The sequence below is a fragment of the Dama dama genome, chromosome 26 (assembly GCF_033118175.1).
Source record: "Dama dama isolate Ldn47 chromosome 26, ASM3311817v1, whole genome shotgun sequence".
In the NCBI taxonomy this organism is placed as follows: Eukaryota; Metazoa; Chordata; class Mammalia; order Artiodactyla; family Cervidae; genus Dama; species Dama dama.
Window position 1 is genome coordinate 41,067,718 of NC_083706.1, and position 20,862 is coordinate 41,088,579.

General features: G+C 43.1%; 1 protein-coding gene and 1 non-coding gene across 3 annotated transcripts in view; both read right to left on the reverse strand.

Annotated features, from left to right (window-relative positions):
* LRP11 (LDL receptor related protein 11) overlaps nucleotides 1-18,641 on the reverse strand; it is a 64,104-nt gene extending 45,463 nt beyond the window's left edge. The window contains exons 1-2 of one of the 2 annotated variants that reach the window (XM_061130298.1): nucleotides 17,672-18,641; nucleotides 8,320-8,477 (exon numbers count right to left, since the gene is read on the reverse strand). In XM_061130298.1, the coding sequence (XP_060986281.1) occupies nucleotides 8,320-8,477; nucleotides 17,672-18,305 (792 nt within the window). In that variant the 5' untranslated portion in view covers nucleotides 18,306-18,641. The remainder of the gene's footprint in view (nucleotides 1-8,319; nucleotides 8,478-17,671) is intronic. The other variant, XM_061130297.1, reaches the window with a different exon arrangement.
* On the reverse strand, nucleotides 13,189-13,259 carry TRNAC-GCA (transfer RNA cysteine (anticodon GCA)). The gene has a single exon. It is a non-coding gene; the product is annotated as a tRNA-Cys (tRNA).
* Nucleotides 18,642-20,862: the final 2,221 nt, after the last annotated feature.

Genomic DNA, 20,862 nt, shown 5'->3' on the forward strand with positions numbered 1-20,862 from the left:
GTGGTGTGTGTGTGTGTGTGTGGTGTGTGTGTGTGTGTGTGTGTGTGTGTGGTGTGTGTGTGTGTGTGTGTGGTGTGTGTGGTGTGTGTGTGTGGTGTGTGTGTGTGTGTGTGGTGTGTGTGTGTGTGTGTGTGGTGTGTGTGTGTGTGTGTGTGGTGTGTGTGTGTGTGTGTGTGTGTGTGGTGTGTGTGGTGTGTGTGTGTGGTGTGTGTGTGTGTGTGTGTGTGGTGTGTGTGTGTGGTGTGTGTGTGTGTGTGTGTGGTGTGTGTGTGTGGTGTGTGTGTGTGTGTCTGTGTGTGTGTGTGTGTGTGTGTGGTGTGTGTGTGTGTGTGTGTGTGTGGTGTGTGTGTGGTGTGTGTGTGTGTGTGTGTGTGTGTGTGTCTGTGTGTGTGTGTGTGTGTGTGCGCGCGCGCTAAGTCGCTTCCGTTGTCTCCGACTCTGTGTGACCCCGCGGACGGCAGCCTGCCTACCCCTCTGTCCTGGGATTCTCCAGGCAACAACACTAGAGGGGCTGCCACGCCCTCCTGGGGGCTCCTCCTGACCCAGGCATCCAACCAGTGTCTCTCTATGTCTCCTGCACCGGCAGGCAGGTTCTTCACCACTGTGTCCTCCCAACTCCCAGAATCCTTCTCGCTGGAATCCATCTTGGCTGAGAAATGCGTGCGCCACCAGGAAGGGCCGGTGAGTCGGCATGATTGGCCAGAGACAACCTGGAAACGAATCCCATCACGTAAACGCCAAGACTGTGAGCAGTTCTCCCGGCGCCCCTCATCCTGCTGTTCTCCGCCCGGGCGCCCTCCCAGGGAGTTCTCTTACTTGGTCAGCACCTGTGTCTCCTTGGAACGTTTCTGCCCGAGTGTTCGACAAGAGCCCAGCCTTGGGCCATGGAAGGCTGTCCCTGTTCATGCAACGGCAATACCTTGAAAGAGGGCTTTTGTTACCCCATCTGGCACAGGGAAGTGGCGAATCGAGGATTCAAAAAGCAAAGCCAAGCAGAGGCTGTGTTAGATTTTCTCTCTCATTCACTGTTGTTGAATCACTCAGGGAGGAAGGAAATAGTTGAAATGTGATAGGAAGCTTTCTCAGTTATTAATATGCTTTCTCTTTTTAAAATTTAGAAACAGTCTACTACACTTCTCTACCCCTACCCCATGGCCTAGAATATCTAGGGTAACTTTTATTAAAGGGATTTACGGTTTGTTTCATGAAGACAAGATATTGTCCAGTAGCCAAGAAAAAACAATAGGTGATACGTGTCTAGGATCTCCTTTGATGAGATGCAAAGTAATTGTTAGATAGCTCTTAGCGGCCCTTCCTAACATCGGTGTGAGGCCAGAGTGTGGGACAATGCTGACCTGCTCATCTTGCTAGGAAGGATGATAAAAATTTGAGGGTTAAAACGGAAGTTTTTCAAAGGTTAGCAAAATAGTCAATCTTTTTTTTTTAAAAAAAGATCAATCAGTGAGTGTTAGCATCCTAGTGAGTACAAAGTATAGTTCTAGGCTTCAGGAGATAAAGGGAAAAAATATTAAGAAAGGAAGAAAGAAAGATGAGAAGGAAGAGGAAGGAGAAAAGGAAGAAAAAATGGAAGAAGGACGAGAGGAGTGAGGGGAGGGAAAGAGGAAGGGGGAGAAATGCTGGCAGCATCCAGACGATTGAAATCCCTATTCCATTCATCACTCGGTCCCTCATTGAAAATAATTCTAAAGGAATCCTTCATAATCCTTATAAATTCTGTTGTGATAGTATAGATTTTATATGTTTTCTTGACCTGTTATCAACAAACATAAATGAAAAACAGAAGACAGATATAGTTATTAATAGCCTTTACTCTTCAAAGATCACATGGGTTCTCTGGAACTTTGTGTATTGGTTAAACAACCCCGGCTGCCTTAAAAACCCTGCTAACTAAATGTTTAGAAAGTCTTTCAATATGTTTTTTAATACTCTCCTTAATATATATGATTCTTTTCTTTTGTGGTCATTTTTCAGTATTGACCCAGATTATATCCCAGGGAATCTGACTGAGGAGGGGTAAACCACAAAACATCTCCTACGTAAGACATAAGGCAATTTGAAATTCGACATTTATTTTGCATTCTCTTTCCCCTAGGATAAAAAGTCAGTATTCTTCTATTTATGTTCCTTTCCCAGAAAACCTTTTCTCTAAGCCTCAGTTTTAAAATACTATTTTAATTCATTTAAGGGGATCTAAAAATGAGATTAATGAGGAGACCAATCATTCAGTCTCACGAAACTTGAGTTTTATCAAGAGGGACCCGTGTATCTGTTTGCTCAAGACAGTCTCAGTTTATCTCTGTGGTCCTGGTGTAATTATTATTTCTACTTCCCAAACATGTTTCAATGATAATACACCTATCTGTTTGTAAAATTTATTTATAGCAGACACACCTGTGTGCAACTGGTTTTAAGTTAATAATGAAGTTATTAGTGTAAACAATATCCATCCTTTAGTAGGCTTCCGTTACATATGGCTCCACCTCCAATGCAGGAGACACAGGTGGGGAAGATTCCCTGGAGAAGGGAATGGCAACCCACTCCAGTATTCTTCCTGAAGAATCCCCATGGACAGACAGCCTGGCGGGCTACAGTCCATGGGGTCACAAAGAGTCAGACACGACCGAGCGACTAACTGTCACACATGGTATTTTAAGACAGTTTAGCTCAATTTTCCACATCTGATGAATGGAAATCAATCTACAGATTTATGAATTTCAAATCTCCCTGAACATTGTCATACTATGTATCATATTTTACATTCTGACTTCAGATTTAACGTTATTACATTAAATAATCATGAAACTCAGCAACATATAATAGACTATCTGAAAAAAGTGTCTTCTTACATTTAAGAATGTGTTACAGAATACTATTCATTTAAATGGATGTAGAATATCCTGTTAGAGTGCAGAAAATATGTGACTTTAAAATCAGAAACCTCTTGGGAATTCCCTAGTGGTCCGGTGGTTAGGGCTTGGCACATTCACGGCTGTGGCCTGGATCTAATCCCTGGTCAGGGGACTAAGATCCTGAAAGCCGCATGGGTCAGCCAAAGCACAAAACAAAACAAACAGATCCTCCTGATCATGGCCGGTCATCTCTTACTCACTTCCTTCATAAATGAGGAAACCATATGAGCTTTTCCATAAGAACATGAGCTTTTCCTGATGCTTAGTTGATTTAAAGCGCTGAGAACAATACTGGACACACCCTAGATGCTAAAATAAGGTTAGCTATTAATTTTACCATAACTAAGGTGGCAGCATAATTCTTCTTAAGATGGAGAACCTCATTTATTTTTGTTTTTTGGAGACCTGAATGGGTGATTTGGGTATGAAAGAATAGGTCCTAGAAATTGGTCATAAAATATTGCAAAACAAAGTGAGGTTGACTAGTGCACCATGGAAGATGAGAGAAGGGGGTGAGGATTGTGCAGATAGTGAAGAGAGGAGACGGGAGGGCTCAAGAAGGGGTTGGGATAGGCACTCAGTGGAAAGTCTGACCAATGAGAGTTGAGTTAACTTTGAGGGCATTCGTGAATGTCTCATGAATATATATAATATATATATAATAAAATACAATATATAATACCTATGTTATATTATATATAATATACATTATAATATATACTATATATTATATACTCATATATTTATATATAATATATAATTATAACTATATCAATATATTAATATATTATATTAATATATATTTATATTATGTTTATATCTATTTATATATGTATATATACATATCACACACACATATATACATATACATATTTATATATATAAATATATATACATAAACATATACATATATAAATATGTGTAAAATTATATATAATATATTTTATATACAGTATATTAATATATAATATATATTATATTTTATATAAATATATACTACATATATAAAATATAATATATAAATATATAATTATTTAAAAATACATTAATATTTATATTTTGATATAAAATATATTTATATATTAAATATTTATTGTATTATATTTATTATGTAATATATTAATATTATTAATATATTCATAACTATTATATAAATCATATAATTTATATTTTATAATTATATAATTTAATTATATTATTAATTATAAAATAATTTAATTATATTAAATTATATTATATAAATTATATAAATAAGTTATATAAATTAATAAAATTATTAATATATTATTATATTTTACATATAATATATTTATATAAAATTATTTACAAATAATTATTAATAACTGCTATAAGACAGTTGCAGTTTGAGAGCAAATCGCTCCCCTATTGCAGGATTTGTTGCTAGATGGTGGCTTTATAGTTTTAGGTCTATGTGCTATCACTGTTAGAACTGGGCTGGGGAATTGGTCCACAGTTTCCTCTTTTTTCTTTCCTTAGTTCTCCTGTCCAGAGATGGAATCTCCACGTCCTGCTGTGAAGTGCAGAGTCTTAACCACTGGACTGCCAGGGAAGCCCCACACATTTTCCTCTTCAGTCAGCCTTAAAAGCCTAATTTTGTTACTTCTTTATAAACACCTTCAGTAAATTTAATACTGAATCATAAGCATTATTTTTATTTAGCATTCATACGCACAATTCATAATCTACAGAATAAAGCTTTTCATAGCAAGTGTGAAAATCTAGGTGATCATAGAGACAGATTTGCAATTGCTTGAACAAATATATCCATGAGTGCCATAACTCTCACAGAGGTCTCATCAGTGGCTTGTTCATGCATCTTTTCTGATCATCTTGAAAGTAAAAGTGAAAGTGTTAGTCACTCAGTTGTGTACAATTCTGCGACCCCATGGTCTGTCCATGCAATTCTCCAGGCAAGAATGTGGGAGTGGGTTGTCCTTCCCTTCTTCAAGGGATCTTCCTGACCCAGGGACTGAACCTGGGTCTCCTGCACTGCAGGCAGATTCTTCACCATCTGAGCTACCAGGGAAGCCCTCTGATCAATCTTAATTCTCAGAAATTTCTGTAAAAATGTATTAATTTAGCAGCTGACACAATGCACAGAAGAATAATAAACAATGGGTTGGCAAAATGTTCATTTGAGTTTTTCATCAGGTTTAACATCTTACAGAAAAACCCAAACAAAAAAATTTTTTAAACTTTTAGTTTTCTATTGGGGTATATAGCCAGTTAACAATGTGATGGTTTTAGGTGAACTGTGAAGGGACTCAGCCATACATAAACAAACTTTTTGCCAAGCCCAATATAATGGATGATACTCAAAGTTCAGAAATTATTTCTGTTGTAGTTGAAAACTACACTGAAGTATAAAAAGGATAAACATATGGCCTTGTAGTCAGGTTCAATAAATCAATTACACAAACATAGAATGGGGGAGACTTCAAGATGGCAATTTGTGTGGAAAGGTAAAGTAGGCTTTAGGTATTCCTTCTACTGGAAAGCTCAACATGAACCTACCCTGGAGGAGGAAATGGCAACCCACTCCAACATTTGCTCAGAAAATCCCATGGCCAGAGGAGCCTGGTGGGTTACAGTCTGTGGTGTCACAAAGAGCTGGACGTGACTCAGCATGCATATTTGTAGTTTCTGATGGAAAGCTCAACATGAACCTATAGTGAGAAGCAGATACTAAAATAGTTTATGTAAATGAATCTTCATTAATAGAAGTGAGACAATGTCTGGATCACAGGAGGTAATAGTCTGTCAGGAAGAACCACAGTTTAAGTATGGGGTCAATTAGGGGGGTCAGATTTTAAGAGGGGCATGGATGAACCTGAGAAAATCTAAAAAAGGCTGGATGGTGGACAGTCTAAGAGCCAATTCATATGAGGAATGTTGTAAGAACTGGGAGAGTTGAGTTCTGAGAAGACCATTTTCAGTGGTGACATTCATAAAAAACAACAACAAAGTTTAATTGCTGCTGCATAGAAATAAGATGAGTTCAGTGCTTTTCCAAAAGGAAGCCCCAACATAGATGCACAGAAATAACAGGGAGGCACATCCTATTGACCCAGTAATGAGAGCTGATTAAAGATGTCACAGGACATGATGCGAACTAGCGAGCTTTCATCTCTGGAAATACCAGGCAGACTGGATGACCACTAGAAGGGAGGCGAAAGCAGGGGCTCTTGTATGGATAGGAGACTGGGTAAGATGCTGGTCGAAGGTCTGGTCCAGTTCTAAGACTGTATAGTCTTGGGATAAATCAACGTGCTTATATCAGTCTTGAGGGGCTAGCTGATTACTGTTCTTGTTTTCATCCTAAGAGAACAGAAATCAGTGTTTCCTCACAGTGGGAAGAGCCTGTGAACATGTAGGAAAGAGAAGACAGTTGCCTGCAAGCCAAGGAGAGAGGCCTTAGAATAAAGCAGAACTGCTGACACCTTGACCTTGGACTTCCAGCCTCTAGGACTGTGAGAAATGCATTGTCTAAGCCATCCAGTCGGTGGTACTCTGCTATGGCAACCCTGGCAAACCAACACAGATTTTTCTCCACCTTCTCTGACTGGAGTGATTTGGATGAAGTTTATCTGCCTAAGCCAGGAAATACTCTTATCTACCAAGAGGCTCGTCAGGGTTAATAAAAAGCCACTTTCCTAACAACTGTAGACTCTGTTGATACAGCGATTCAATGTCTGGGTATTTATCTGAAGGAAACAAAAACACTAACTTGAAAAGACATATAGGACTTCCCTGGTGGTCCAGTGGTTAAGAATCTGCCTGCCATGCAGGGGACGAGGGTTCGATCCTTGGTCCAGGAAGATTCCACGTGCCATGCGGCCACAAACTGAGCCCACCACACAACTACTGAAGCCGGGTACTCTAGAGCCTGCGCTCCACAACAAGAGAAGCCCCTGCAAGGAGCACCCTTGCGCCGAAACTAGAGAGCAGCCCCTGCTTGCCACAGCTAGAGGAAGCCCGTGCACAGTGAGGAAGACCCAGAGCAGCCAAAAATAAAATAAATAAAGTTTTAAAAAGATATATGCACCCCATATGCACTGCAGTGTTACTTAATGATAGCCAAGATACGGAAACAAGCTAAACGTCCATCAGCTGATAAAAGCATAAAGAAAATACAGTATACAAAAAGAAGGACATCTTGCCATTTGCAATAACATGATGGTCCTTGAGGTCATTATGGTAAGTGAAATAAACCAGACAGAAAAATTAAATACTGTATGATCTCACACTTACATGGAATCTAAAACCAACAAAAAAGCCCAAACCAAGCTCAGAGATATAGAGAAAAGACTGGTGGTTGCCAGAGGCATGGGGTAGGGCTAGGTGAAAGGATTCAAAAGGTATACATTTCCGGTTAGAAAATAAATAAGTCGTGGGATGTAATGTACAGCATGGTGATTTTAGTCAACAACACTGTCTCATATTTGAAAGTTACTAAGACAGTAAATCATAACAGTTGTTACCACAAGAAAAAAAGTTATAACTTTGTGTGGTGACAGATGTTAACTAGACTTACTGTGATGATCATTTCACAATATATACATATATCAAGTCATTACGTCCTACATCTGAAACTGATATAATGTTGCATGTCAGTTACATCTTAACTGAGTGTAGGTAGCCAGTGGACAAGAGGCTCATTCCCATCGGCTGCAATTCCAGCGCAGGTAAGCCTTATGAAAATCAGTGAGGAGCACTTGATTAGGAGCCTTTGATGTCAAACTCCCCTCAATTAACTCAACTAACTCAGGTAGGCCTAATGCTAAGTGAGACGCTTGCTTTCTGGATCCTATGAAGAGTAAGTTCATTTTGTTGTTCTTTTCCCCTTTATGCTTTTTTGTATTTTTCATATTTTCTACTTGGGCTCCGAACTGAAACAAAGAAGAAAGGAAAACATATAATGCTTTTAACATTTCTTAAATGTTTTAAAAACATGTTTTATTCTGAGTCAACAAAACAAAGCATGAGTCTTTTCCCTTGAAGCAGCTTTTATGTGTGCTGGAGAAGTCGACAAAAAAGCAAGAATGAAGGTAAGCTTTAAAACACATGGCCAGGGTCTTCCCTGGTGGGCCAGGGCCCGGGTTCCATCCCTGGTTGGGAAGCTAAGATCCCACAAGCTGAACGGTGTGGCCAAAAATAAATAAATAAATAAAATAAGAACAAAACACATGTCAGGATCACTGTTTACTCAGAAGAAAAGTAAATTCATATAATAAGACACCTTTTCAACAATCATTTTTACGTTTTCTCCATTTTACACTTCTGCCAATTTACAGACATTTGGGGAAAGTAAGTAGAAAGATCACTTTGCTGAAACATTAGTTTTCTTTACAATTACAACATGAATTACCTTCATGTCCACTGTCGGGTCACCTTGCAGCAGTGTCCACTCATACTGGACGATGGCGTGGTCATCTGTGCTTTCTCGGCCGTCCAGAATCACGCCATCTGTAGGCAGATGCAAAACCACATCCTGCCCTGCCTTGCTGAGTGGAGGCTCGTCCTTTTCTGTGAAAGAAAATAAATAATTCATAAGTGAGATGATTCCCTATTTTTTCTCATTTATTATGAGAGGTATTTTTGCCAAGAGGATGTACAGGAACTGAAAATTATTTTCTTATTTTCATTGCAATAAATTAAATCTGGAAAGTTAAGGCAAGTTCTTGGATTCACATAAAATTCACATAGAAATGCTTGGAATCCAATTTTCATCTAGGAAAACAGAAGAAGTTCACAGGTTCTTACTAGTTTTTATAAGGGAAGCCGACACAGAATTTGAGATATCCTAAAATATTAATAGCAAACAAGTGTGTACTGATATTTAGCTTTTCTCCTTCATGGTAAGTTTCACTGTGTCCACTAAATATTAAACATGATTAACAGCTGCTCCAGGGATGGTTGATAGACGCCATCAGATACAGAAAACATTCTTAAGATCAGAATTGTGGATATTTTACTTGATTTCAGCATCTTATTAGTAAACTTATGCAAATCCACATATATTTTGATGAAGCTTAGTAATTTCTTTCTTGATGTGGACCATTGTTAAAGTCTCCATTGAATTTATTACAGTATTTCTTCTGTTTCATGTTTTGGTTTTTTGACCATGAGGCATGTCGGATCTTAGCTCCCCGACCAAGGATCAAACCTGCACCCCCTGCCCCCAACTGCTGCACTGGAAGGTGAAGTCCTAACCACTGGGCCACACGGGAAGTCCCAGAAACAGTAATTTAGCTGGGAAAAAACTCTGCAGGCTTTTGTAATACATCCTTGTTGGCATCCACTATCTCTTCCTCCTCTTGAAGAAGGAATTCATAAGGCCTGGACTCCATCTCAGGCCTGTCCGTGCTGGTCGTGCATGGCCACCTCTCCAGTGGACTCTGAACTCTGTGCTTAGCACCTATGGGAATGACAATGGAAGGATAAGATCCCCTCTGGGCAGGGGAATCTTGAAGATCACATCCAGGTTACTCATCGCCTAAGAGGAAACATGCCATAATCACCCCTGTCTCCGGACAGGTCATAAATTTTTTCCCGTATCTATCAGGATGTAATCACAGGCTTATCGATTATTAACTGGTTTGAACGTGACCACGGGCTTATTGATTATTAACTGTTTGGAATGTAACTGCAGGCTTATTGATTATTAACTGTTTGAACACATAACATGTGAATGATGGGGTTATTGTAGTTGTATTTACCCTTCCTTTGTTTATGTAAGTCTCAAGGAAATTGGGGTGGTGGGTTTGGACACATACACATGGGGTATGAAAGATTTTCACAAATGCTGGTCGGGGTCCTTGGCTAAGAGGAGACTCTGCCTTGGGCCCGCCGGTGTAATAAACTGCACTCCACTATCTGCATTGTCCTCCTGAGTGAGGTTGTTTCCCGGAAAGCATGGCTATAACACTCTAGCACCAAAACTTGATCAAAATTTTGGCCTGGGTTTCCTTAACTTAGTTTAAATGATGTTGCTAAGACAGTGCTCTCTTTCTGCACAGCTGAAGTTGCCTCCAAAGTAAACTTCTAAGGGCCAGTCCAGATACTCACTGCCTTGAAGAGGAAAAGTTAAAATTTTACATAACCTCCTTCTGTAACTCAGCCTCTGTAACTCAGCTTGCCCCTTGCAAAGTCTAGATCATGTAGGTCACATAGTCTCAGAAAGTGGGGACTTGCAATGCTAGGAACTGGAGCTTATCTCGCTCACCCTTGTCCTGCTCTTTCCAATCACTCAGCCCCTACAAACCTGCTTTCTCATGCCTGTCCAGATGAGGCATCCCCCTCCCCATCTTGACCACTGTTCCCCCATGTGCGAAACCCCTTAGTTTAAACCAGCCTATTAACAGCTAGTGTTGCCCACAACAGTCTGTCTATAAAAACTCTGTAATCCCTTTGTTCAGGGCTCAAAGCTTAGAGTGTTAACTCCTCTGGGCCCGCTGGCATAATAAACCTGAGTTCTCCAACTGTCCAAGTGTGGTGCTTGTTTTCTCGAGTACTGGTTTCTGCAACAGTCTGACATTTGAAGCTAGCGGTAATCCTATTATTTTCTCAGACTGCAAGGAGATCAAACCAGCAAACCGGAAAGGAAATCAACTTTGAATGTTCATTGGAAGGATTGATGCAGAAGCTGAAGCTCCAAAACTTTGGCCACCTGATGTGAAGAGCTGACTCACTGAAAAAGACCCTGATGCTAGGAAAGGTTGAGGGCAGGAGGAGAAGCGGACAGCAGAGGATGAGATGATTAGATAGTAACACTGACTCAGTGAACATTAGTTTGAGCAAACTCCAGGAGATGGTGGAGGACATCCCACCATTGCATGCATGGATGCATGTGGCAATCCATGGGATCACAAAGAGCTGAACATGACTCAGCGACTAACACAAGGAATCAGCACACTTGCTGTTGCCGAAGGGTACATATTCCTACAGAGAAAATGAGTCCCATGTTCACAGTCATTTAAAACAATGAGGACTACTAATCAAATTATGCCACACAAGCAACCTCTGCCTTAGAAGACAATTGGTCTGTTTCTTTCCCCTTGAGCAAAGGTCCAGGGCCTGATGACTTTATTCTGCTTCTCCCAGGGAAGCAGAGAGATGACAACTGCATTACTAATAGGCCCTCTTTTAGTTTTATAGAGAACTTTCCTTTGCTTCTGCAAGGTTCATCACTTTTGACACAATGGTTTACTACTTTACAATTCTGGAATCTTTTGTGCCTTACTGCAAAGCTTGTGGGATCTTAGTTCCCCGACCGGGATTGAACACTCGCCCATTGCAAAGTGGAAGAAGAGCGGAATCCGAACCCCTAGACTGCCAGGGGAATCCCAGGCCCTCAAAGATTTAACCAAAAATATTTCAGATGGAAAAACCAGGTATGCCTGGAAATATTGCACATATTGTAAAACTAATCCTTGCCCTCCTGGAAGAAAAAAAAAATCATCACTCTAGTCATTTACTTTTCTTTAGGGAAGCTTAAAGATATGGTTTATGAACGCAGTAAAATCTTCATGTCCTCTAAATTGGTCGCTGTATCAGAAATAATAGAGCTGTATTTCCTACTCGGTTTAAGTCCAGGCAAATTACACTGCATAATGTATTTAAAAATCAGTCAAAGCTGGGAATTCCCTGGTGGTCCAGTGGTTAAAAATCCACTTGCCAAGGCAGGGGACACTGTTTGATCCCTAGTCTGGAAACTAAGATCCCACTGAAGGAGGAAACAGACAGAACAGGCTCTGTCTTGAAAGCAGGACTCCATCTCATGCTGGACTGTGGACTTTGAGCTATGTGCCTGGTATCTCTGGAAAGGACATACCAACTGGAAAACCAGACCACCACCCCCACCCCCCCCCCCCCACCATGGAAGAGCCCCAGGGATCGTACCTAGACTCTCCATTGCCTAAAAGAATACCCTAATTGTCTGTGTAACTGAATAGAAACATAAATTCTATTACACTTATCAGGGTATGACCACACGCCTATTGATAATTGTCCGCTGTTAACTATGGAGGCTTAAGGCATATGAATGACACGTTAACTTTGTGTCTTTCTTTTCCTTATTTCAGACTAGTTCCAGGGAATTTGGGGAGGTGGGTTTGGGCACGTACACTTAGGGTATATAAGGTTTTCACAAAAACTGGTCGGGGTCCTTGGCTAAGAGGAGACTCTGCCTTTGGGCCTGCTGGTGTAATAAACTGAACTCCACTATCTGCATTGTCCTTCTGAGTGAGTTTGTGTCCCGGAACACGTGGCTACCACACCACAAGCAGTGGGGCAACTAAGCCCGTGAACCATAACTGAGCCGCCGTGCGCTAGAGGCCGAGCTCTGCAACAAGAGACGCCACCGTAATGAGAAGCCTGTGCACGGATACTAGACAAAGCCCGCGTGCAGCAACGAAGGACTAATGCAACCATAAACAAACACATAAACAAATAAAATCTTAGAAATAAGACAACCCAGAGCGATTTGGCTTAGGCGACTTAGGCCAGAAACAGGTCTTAAAAATAAACAAATGACAACAAAAAGAGGAAAGGAGTATGCCGTCATTCAAAAAAAATTTGACTTGATGAAAAACAAATGTCACTTTAAATTTTTGTTATGCAAAGGTAATAAGCCAACGTGAAGTACTCTGGAAACACTGATTTCTTTTGAAGATTAAGCATATTTGGAATGATCCACAGAGATGAAATAAAACTCATACCCATCTTGATGGAGCATATCAAGGTGGCACTTTACGCAGAGAAGAATATTAACTACTCTGATTTTCGACATGTTCCTCTGAACAATGCCTTAATGACAAGAAATAGGAATCTGGGTCTTACTGCATGGGCACCAATAATAGCCAAGGCTGAGGATATGGAAGTGGGGCCAGACTAAGAGAAGAGGCTTAGATATTAAAGGTCAAAATCCATCTTGATTTTTTCAGTTTGTTTGCTTTTGTGATCTGTTTTCTTCACTGTGCGTTTTTCTTAATCGCAACATGTCAGGAAAAAATTATTTACAACCCCAATATAATTATCTTCATTTTTGGCGTGTATTGTTTGTCTTTCCCCATCTGAGCTGCTGATAATATTAATATTGGTGATGGTAGTGTTTAGCTGCTCGGTCACGTCCAACTCTTTACCACCCTATGGACTGTAGCCCGCCAGGCTCCTCTGTCCACGGGATTTCCCAGGCAGGAATACTGGAGTGGGCAGCCATTCCCTTCTCCAGAGTATCTTCCCCACCCAGGGATCGAACCTGGGCCTTCTGCATTGCAGGCAGATTCTTTACCACTGAGCCACCAGGGAAGCCCAATAATAAGTAACAGCTACTGTTTATTGGGTGATTTCTTTGTACCAGGCATCACACGAAGCATTTTTGAGCCATCAATTCACCCAATTTTCACAAGTCTCTGAGGAAACTAGGTCAGATTGGCTAACTTAGTTGCCTAAGACCACACAAGTGATAAATTTGTCAGTTGAGATGTCAGCTCAGATCTGTCTAACTGAAAGGCTCCACTCATCCCACTATACTTTGGGAGCACTCACATGTATTCTAGTTACAGTAAATATAAAGTTACATCCTGAATTTAACCTAACTTATTGATGTATTCTTACTTATTGATATTTATTCATATATCCCACCATTGCTTGTGTCACTGTATAAACTTCACAGTTGTCATTTTAAGTCCCTAGCCTCTACTACTGGACATTACTTTGTTACCAATTTTCTTCATCATCATACATAATGCCACAATAATTTTTTTGCTTATACTTTTCTTTAGCATGGATCATTTTCCTTAAAACATATCTCAGGAGAATGAATATTTTAATGTTCTCTGATATCTTTCTTGGTTGATTTCCAAAAGAGACATTTCAATGTACACTCTCAGTGACCATGTATGATTATAAGTTCTCCACATGCATACCAATGTAACTCTTAAGTAAACTTATTATTGCCAGTGTAACAACAGTGCATGTGTGTGTGCTAAGTCGCTTCAGTTGTGTCCGACTCTTTGTGTCCCGATGGACTTGTAGTCTGCCAGGCTCCTCTGTCCATGGGATTCTCCAGGCAAGAATACTGGAGTGGGTTGCCATGCCCTTCTCCAGGGGATCTTCCTGACCCAGCGACTGAAAGAGTCTCAAAGGTCTCCTGCATTGGCAGGAGGGTTCTTTACCACTAGTGCCACCTGGGAACAGCAAGCTGGTATTATTTGAATTTCTCTGATTACTTCTAAGGTTGAACATTTTTCCATGTTTATCAATTAAATATCCTCTTCTGGAAACTGTTCATATCCTTTGCCTACTTCTTTTAGTTTTTCTTACTAATTCACATAACCAGGTCTCCTGCATTGCAGGCAGATTCTTTATCAGCTGAGCTACCAGGGAAGCTCCTGATTCACATAAGCTTACTATTAATATAATAAATCCATTGGTCTCATATCTTCCCAGACTCCTATTTGCAATTTCTTTTGTTTCTTGACATAATGAAGTTTTTAAGAAACATGTGTATACTACATCCTTTCTCTTTGTGATCTCTTTAATTGATTAAAGTTATCTTCCCCCCAGACGTGTAATAGTGAATTTATTTTCTTCAAATCTTCTATGTATGGAGTAACCTATGACCTAATTTTTTAAAAAACTATTTAATTCTTTAACCCATTTGGAATTTCTGTGTGATCAGAGTTGCAGGTCTCAATATATTCTCACTGGTTATCTCAATAGTATAACATAATTATTTGCAACTCTTTTGTGATATTTATTTATAACACAAAAGGGAGAGGTTGAAAATGTGAGAAACATGCAATAGGTCAGGCACTCATGGAGCGATGAGCTTTGAACCTTCCCAGGTCAGTTCTTTCCTTTGCCCTTGGAGTAGATGAGAGAGAGGCCAGGGATAGCTATGTGTGGGTTTGCAGAGGGGATGGCAGAGTGCTGTCCAACACCAACTTTCCCTAATACTGATGCAAGCCTGACTTCTCAGATTACCCTGCATTTGCCCAGAGATCCTGGTTTTCAGGCTGAATATCCAGTGGAAAGAGCATAAAGGTGCTGTCCCTTGAGCTCTTGGAGACTGTATTCTCCGGGTCCTCTGAGGTCCTAACTGCTGCACTCCCTCCTTCTTGCTGCTCCTCACTTTCATCAGAAAACATAGACCCCCCAGTCCCTCCAGTCAGCCACACAATCCAGCCAAGGTCCCATAGTGACATCGGGTGCGTGGGAACCACCATTCTAATTCACAAAGCATGTCCACCCTTGATCCCATGACAGCCCAGCTGGGAGGCAAGGCCAGCACTCAGGTCCTAAGAGGATGAACAGAGATCCTTGTGGAGAAGAGCTGGCTTTCAAATTCAGGACTGAGACCAAAAGCCCTCTACCCTGCCTTTTGCACACAACTGCAGGCAGATTGTGTCAATTCAGCACACCTCTCTCTCCAGCATCCTCCACTCCTTCCCACCTTCTCCCATCATCCCAGGTAGCTGCTTAGTCAGTCTCACCCTGGAAACTCGACAGCGGGCATCTCTACTTCCAGGTGGCCTGATGCTGTTGGAGAAAGCATTCAAACTGCCCCACAATACAGCTCCACAACTCACAGGGCACAGCTCACGACTCACATAACACAGCTCACAGCTCCACAAAACACAGGTCACAACTCACAAAGCACAGCTCACAGCTTACAATGCATAGCTCCACAAAGCAGGTGCTATGAGACCTTTGGGCAGGTTACTTTCTCTCACCAAGCCTTCAAATACCGTGGGGATTACAAGAGAACCTAGATTTGGAAAGGACAGATTTGTGAGGACACAGTGAGTTCACGTGTCTAAGGAGCTTATAGCAGTGCTGTTTATCAAACTCAATAAATGTCCGAAAAAAACAGGGCTGACGGGGATCACTGTAACAACAAATGGCTGACAGGTCCGCTGAAAGTGTGTACTGTGCAATTCCACCTGGCCCCCTGCTCTTTTTTCATGATCCTTGTATTCACCTCAAATGGACCCTAAAACATTTTCTGTAAATTTGAAACCATTTTCATGCTCCTTTAGCCTGAAACGACATGTGCTCATGAGCTTCAGAAAAGCAAAAAAACATTCATGAAGGAACCACTTAGTCTCAGAAGCACAGAGAACTTCAGGAGGTTAAGGATCTGGGCAGGAAAAACACAAGACATCGGGTAGGGTGAGCTTTGCCCTCTCTGCAGACAGAATGAGGGCATCTGGGCCAAGCAGCACCCTTCCATGTGTCCACATTCCTGGGATCCAAAGAACTTGTGAGCAGAGCAGCTCTTTTCCTGAATAAGGACCAAGCCCAGTGGTCATTTGGGTGTACCCTGGAGCATCTCCAAAGTGAATTACTAGACAACCCCCGCCCCCTCACCCAGAGAAAGGAAGTTCAAAAAAGGAAGTAGAAGAAAAAATGATTCAGAAACTTCTACAGTAAACTAAAGTCCCCCCTGCCCCCCAAGGCGGATATATTCTTTCCTGGTTTCCACTTCCCTTTCTGTTTCACTGGCTTAGGAGAAAGCTCCATTTGGCAATGATGGTTTCCTCCAGTTGTGCAGTGAGAAAGGAAAGGGATTTTGTTTCATTGGTGCTGGAATTTGTTTTTGAGTCCCTGCTTGGGCAGAGGAAAGATGTGTGTGAAACAGCCATGGGATGCATGGTGAAAGTGCCTTCCGCCTCCACTTCAGGGAGAAAACTTTGGGGTCCTTTGCAGTGTGTGCCTCAAGGCCTAGAAATCTTGGGTGACCTTGGATGTTTATTCCACTGGAGGTGGGAAGGGAGGTGGGCCATTGTGGACACAGATTTCCAGACCCTTCTCTTTGGACCTAAAGGTCATGGAGACTCCAGCTTTCCAAAGTGGCTGAGGCTACGCCCCTCTAGTCTTGTTGTGGTTTCACTCTTGCGTCATCATAAAGCAAACAGCAACAGACTGCAATCAAACACACGCAGCTGAACACAGGCAGGCCCAATCAAGCTTTTATTTCCTGAGACCTTGTCTCCAACTGCCACATTTTTTTTTTTTTTCTTTTTTGCCTTCTATTTGGGTCTTAATTCTCATTCTGATCATCCCCAGAATAAAAACCATCAAACGAAAAGCATCCTTCTTAGCTCCTCTTCGAAAGAGAGGTGCTTTAAACTTTACTTTCAATTAATCGAGTTCCTTTTCTCCCGACTCCTTAAAAAAGAGAACCATAGTTCATAGAAAATAGTTAGACCCACTTCAAAATAACCTGACCTGTTCCCTTCCCAATTTTGTCTGATGAAAGCAACTTTAGGTGGAATCATGAATCCTGAGAGCCAAGCTAAGAAATAAGGGTGTGCTGTGAGCAATCTGGCATCTAATTAGATTTTGCTCTTGTAATTACTTGACACAAACCATACCTTATAAGAACCTCTGAGACTAAAATAGACTTTCCCCCCTGAGCTTTTCTCTTCCATTAAAGCGAATTTCCGTGAATCCTTTCAGATCAGTATTCCTCCCTAAACTTAGAAAAATTCCAGAAGCAGTCCACTGTGCCCGCTTCCACCCAATCTACTGGGGGTTTCTCAAAAACCATCCCTAGGACTGAGATGTCAAAGCCGGATATTTCATTTCTGATTTGACTGAGGAGGGCCCAGCGGTCCTGCCTAGCTAGGTCTCCCAGACGCAGCCACCAATAGGTACAAAGACAGACAGCAGGGCCCGAGCGACCAGGCCCGGGCCTCGGGTGGAGTGCTTACCCAGCCGAGGCGAGGCCCGGGCGAGGGCCGGGGCGCCGGCTTCCAGGCCTTCCTGCTCGCCCTCTGGGGCGCGGCTGAGGCTGTAGCTGCTGTAACCTCGGTGCAGCGCGAACTTGCAGACGCTGCGGCCGCGCCAGGTGCAGTTGAAGAGATAGCAGCCGAGTGCGGCGGCCGGGGGCGCGGGCCGCCGGGGCAGCTCCACCACGGCCACGGAGCAGCGCGGCTCGAGGCAGCAAGCCTGCAGGCACTGCCGCCAGTCCCGCACGGCCGCCGGCGCGCTCAGGAAGCTGGCGCCGGCCGCGATCGAGTCCTTGGTGCGGATGATGGCGTCGGGCCTGGCCCTGTAGCCGCCGCCCCCGGGGCCCGGGCAGCCTTCCTGGGGGTCGCCGCCCGCGCGCAGCTCGAGCTCCAGCTCCTCCTGCGGCCTTTCCTGCTGCAGCTGTCGGCGGAACTCCTCCAGCAGCTGCTCCACTCCCGAGAGCTGCGCGTGCAGCTCGGACAGCGGCGCGGAGGGCGAGCCGGCCGCGCGGCCACCGGGCAGCCACAAGCACAGCAGCAACAGGCCGGGCAGGGCCCGGCGCGGCGGCGGGCGCCTGCGCCCCGAGCCCGCGCCCTCCCGGGCGGCGGAGGCCATGGCGGGCGGCGGAGGAAGTGAGGCGACGCTGGGCGTCAGAGTGCGAGGGAGACGGAAACGGGCGAGCGCCGGCCCCGGGATTCTCCGGCGCTGCCGCGACGGGCGCTGGGAACCGGGGACCTCAAAGCGCGGCCTCCCCGGGGCCCCGCTGCGTCCCCGAGGCCGCAGGCTCGCGGTCGCCGGCGGGAATCGCAGCGGCGGGAGGCATAGCCGGCCCGTCGCCCTGGCGCCGCTCCTCGTCCCTTCCCGGAAGCCCGGTTGCGACGGCGTCTCTCTGCCAGGAGCCCGGGTCAGATCGAGGGCGAGAAGGAGGCCGCGTCTAACGGATCAGCACTCCGTGGTGAACAGCGGCCGCGGGAGGTGGGGCGTGTCAAGCCCCGCCCCTCCCCGCCCCTCCGGGCCCGCCCCTGCAGCCTCGGCCCCGCCCCCGCAAGCTCGGGCCCCGCCCACATTCTTTTTTTGTTTTTTTTGTGGGCGGCCGGAAAGGTAGCCGTTAGATATGCAGATGTCACCACCCTTAGGGAAGAAAGTGAAGAAGAACTACAGAGCCTCTTGAAAGTGAAAGAGGAGAGTGAAAAAGTTGGCTTAAAGCTCAACATTCAGAAAACTAAGATCATGGCATCCGGTCCCATCACTTCATGGCAAATAGATGGGGAAACAGTGGAAACAATGGCTGACTTTATTTTTCTGGGCTCCAAAATCACTGCAGATGGTGATTGCAGCCATGAAATTAAAAGACTCTTGCTCCTTGGAAGGAAAGTTATGGCCAACCTAGACAGCATATTAAAATGCAGAGACATATGGCTGATTCATGTCAATGTATGACAAAAACCACTACAATATTGTAAAATAATTAGCCCCCAACTAATAAAAATAAATAGAAAAAAAAAAAAAGCAGAGACATTACTTTGCCAACGAAGGTCCGTCTAGTCAAGGCTATGGATTTTCCAGTGGTCATGTATGCATGTGAGAGTTGGACTATAAAGAAAGCTGAGTGCCAAAGAATTGATGCTTTTGAACTGTGGTGTTGGAGAAGACTCTTGAGAGTCCCTTGGACTGCAAGGAGATCCAACCAGTCCATCCTAAAGGAGATCAGTCCTGGGTGTTCATTGGAAGGACTGATGTTGAAGCTGAAACTCCAATACTTTGGCCACCTGATGTGAAGAGCTGACTCATTTGGAAAGACCCTGATGCTGGAAAGATTGAGGGCAGGAGGAGAAGGGGACAACAGAGGATGAGATGGTTGGATGGCGTCACCGACTTGATAGACATGGGTTTGGGTAGACTCCGGGAGTTGGTGATGGACAGGAAAGCCTGGCGTGCTGTGGTTCATGGGGTCGCAACGAATCAGACACAATGGAGTGACTGAGCTGATCTGAACTGAAGGTAGCCATGGACAGAAGGTGGTGCCCCAGAGGGGTCTAGCGCCTCTCCCACCGGCCTCCACTTCTGGGTGGACATTCTGGGCCAAGCATGCTGGGCTTATTATTATTATTTTTTAATTAAAAAAATCTTTTTGTCAGTTAGTAATTTATTGCCTTTTGACTCCAGGTGCATTTCAGTACACCCTCGGAGATAAACACAGGTATTCTTTTAAATCATTATTCTTTTTTCTAGTAGCAGGGAGAAGACATGATTTTATTTTATGTTTTACCTTTTTTTTTTCTTGAGGTATAATTGCTTTATAGTATTGTGTTAGTTTCTGATACACAGCAAAGTGAATCAGCTATACGTCTGTACATGGAAGCAACCTAAGTGTCCATTGACAGATGAATGGAAGATGTGGTGCATATATATAAGGGAATATTGTTTAGCCATTTAAAGGAACAAAACTGGATCATTTTTGAGATGTGAATGGACCTAGAGTCTGTCAGAGTAAAGTAAGTCAAAAAGAGAAAAATAAATATCATATGTGAAAAATAAGTATCATATATTATATTAAGAATAAATATCACATTATAATATCATTATTAACCAGCCAGACCTGCTCTGTTGTCTTCTCAATGCGACGCGGGCTCCTGGAGAGGTGGGGAAGGGGTGTCTCCACAAATCCTTGTGACCTCAGGGCCACTCTAGAGAAGGGATGTGCTCCACTGGAGAACCATCTGGCACCATCATCAGCCCTTCACCTCCAGTGTCCATGACTGTTTTCACCTTAGCTCCCCAAGATGCGCTTGGTAACAGAAGACAGGCAGTGCTGTGTGAAAAAACACAAACAGTGGTCACATTCATTCAATTTTCTACAAACTTAACTAGAAACCTGAGCACAGTCACTTAAGGGGAGCTACAAAGTTCACTCTACGGCGCGCACAGAGGCCTTTGGCTCAGGTGTTATAAGATTGAGAGGGATTGTTTTATGTGACCTAGTAAAGTATGGGCTACTTTATGACCTATACCCCTGTGAAAAAGTCCAACCCAAGGAAGGCTACACCTGAAAGTTCTAGCTGCCTGTAAGCTGCTGCTGTGCTGTTTACTTCTGAGTCTGTTTCTATTGATTCGTTTTTCTCATGATTATGAATCACATTTTCTTGTTCCTAGCACATCCAGAAATTTGTTT